The following is a 1952-nucleotide window of genomic DNA, read 5'->3' as shown; positions in this document are numbered from 1 at the left end:
TCACCCACATACTCGCCGATGAAAGGCTGTGATGCGCTGTCAGGTACACGCTTGTTGTTGCATTGGTACTAACAAAACGTAAAATACTAACAGTATACTCGTGTAGCTCTACCGAGGTAACTTCTATATGCTTCAACTGAGTCACGATCGAGTAATCGACTGCACGCGTTTCGGTGGCCGCATGCGGTTTATAAACCACGCTTGTACACCGAATTACAGACTTGAGAAAATGGAATATTCGTGGCCACAAACAAAAACTATTGAGAACTTCCACGTGAGAGCGTTGTAGCGCTGGATCGCCCAATACTGCCAATGTCAAATAAGTGCACGTACCTCGACGTGGGGATGGTGAGGGGACGATGCCGTCGCCGTATTCGAAAATTAGACAATGTACACAGTTGCTTCAATATCAATTGTCAAACTTACGTTGAAATATCGAGCTACATTTTGGTTGAACTGTTCACTAACACACATGGTTTTCACGGCGAATGAGCGTCGCGAGCGACATCGGTTGGCGGTTCAACGATCGCGTGCACGAGAAACACCAACCGCTAGAGCTGAAAGACTGTGCCGCAATCGAGAGCGCTATGAGAGTATCAGTGTCGGCGAGCGACATGAGCGAAACAGGTTGGCACCGCCGATATCGAAGGATTCGAGTTGTGGCGAAAGTTTACCACAGTCGTAGTCCTCGAGGAATCTGTGCGTTTTCGAAACGACCACGAATGGGGGAAAGGATGCCGCCTCGCGCGTCTCGGACAGTGGACCCCAAGTTTCATCGATCTCATCAACAGCCGTGTCCTCGATCGTAGCCAGAACCATCAGCGCAACCATCTTGAGTCGCCTGCACCGCTTGAATACGACGATCATGACCCCGCGATTGGCGCCAATTCTGTGTTTGTGACGCCCGAAAACGTGACGCGCCTTGCAGTCAAAAACGCATATATTTCAGAAACGGCAAGTATGCTGCCGAGCAATGTCTTCCCCGTACGTGTCCTCGCGAATTTCAAAGGAGCGTTGAACGGTCTTAGCCGAAGTGACGTGCGGTATGTTCTCCGCCTTCCAGACAACCGCTTCGGTCGAATGGCCCCGTACCTGGATCTCATTCATGGCATGCCTGTCCAGATCACTCAAAATGTGGCCAAAACAAAAGGTGTAGCAAACGGCACGCTCGGCTGCCTCGAAGCAGTGCACTTTCCCAACGACACACAATTCCGCCTGGTACGAGATGGCGCGACGAACACGATTGTCCAAATGCCCAGTCGGTCTCCAGACTACGCCGTGCTTCGCGTGCCACACCGTCCTCACACGACAGCTATTCGACCAGGATTTGACCCGGAATTGTTTCCGGTGTTCTACGCGACTGAAGCGTACCAGAAAGTGACCATTACGCTTCCAAAGGCGCCCGACGGCCGCACACGGGCGATCACAGTCAAACCACAGCAGCTACCCTTCGTCTGTGCCATCGGCTCCACCGTGTACAAAGTTCAAGGCGAGACTCTCCACTCGATGGTTGTTATGGACTGGAAATCCAAACAGAGCGCCGTCAACAAACCGCAGCAAACGTATCTGCTTGTATCCCGCGTAACATCCCGAGATGCACTGCTCGCATTAAATCCATTTACCAACGACCTAGCCGCGTGGTCGAAGCCACCTGCACCTGCACTAAACGAAGAAGAACGGCTCTGCCGCCTCAGCAACATCACCTTGAAAAAATTTCAGCAATCGCTGTCTGCTAACGCGACCACCACCACAACCGAAACGGGTCTTCCGGATAACGCCGCCTTCGGATCTTCCGAATAACGCCGCCTTCACTTCGTCTGTTTGTTAAATCATGAAGTGTTAGTATTCAATAGCCAAGCTGTCCATATTAAAGAATCATCACCAACCTTGTTGTTTCTTGTGGCCAGCGAAACCACGGTGTCCTAGTTGCCCCCCACCGACTTGTCACCTTT

General features: G+C 51.6%; 1 protein-coding gene across 1 annotated transcript; it reads left to right on the top strand.

Annotated features, from left to right (window-relative positions):
* Positions 1–488: 488 nt before the first annotated feature.
* On the top strand, positions 489–1800 carry PPTG_07564 (hypothetical protein; the record flags this gene model as incomplete). Its single annotated transcript, XM_008901840.1, has 2 exons — positions 489–627; positions 680–1800. 2 exons carry the CDS (start codon positions 489–491, stop codon positions 1798–1800), a joined length of 1260 nt encoding a protein of 419 aa, XP_008900088.1.
* Between the last annotated feature and the right edge of the window lie 152 nt (positions 1801–1952).

Source organism: Phytophthora parasitica (genome assembly GCF_000247585.1).
Source record: "Phytophthora parasitica INRA-310 unplaced genomic scaffold supercont2.12, whole genome shotgun sequence".
NCBI lineage: Eukaryota > Oomycota > Peronosporomycetes > Peronosporales > Peronosporaceae > Phytophthora > Phytophthora nicotianae.
The sequence above is the reverse complement of the archived record's forward strand: the minus strand, read 5'-3'. Positions and strand labels throughout refer to the sequence as shown.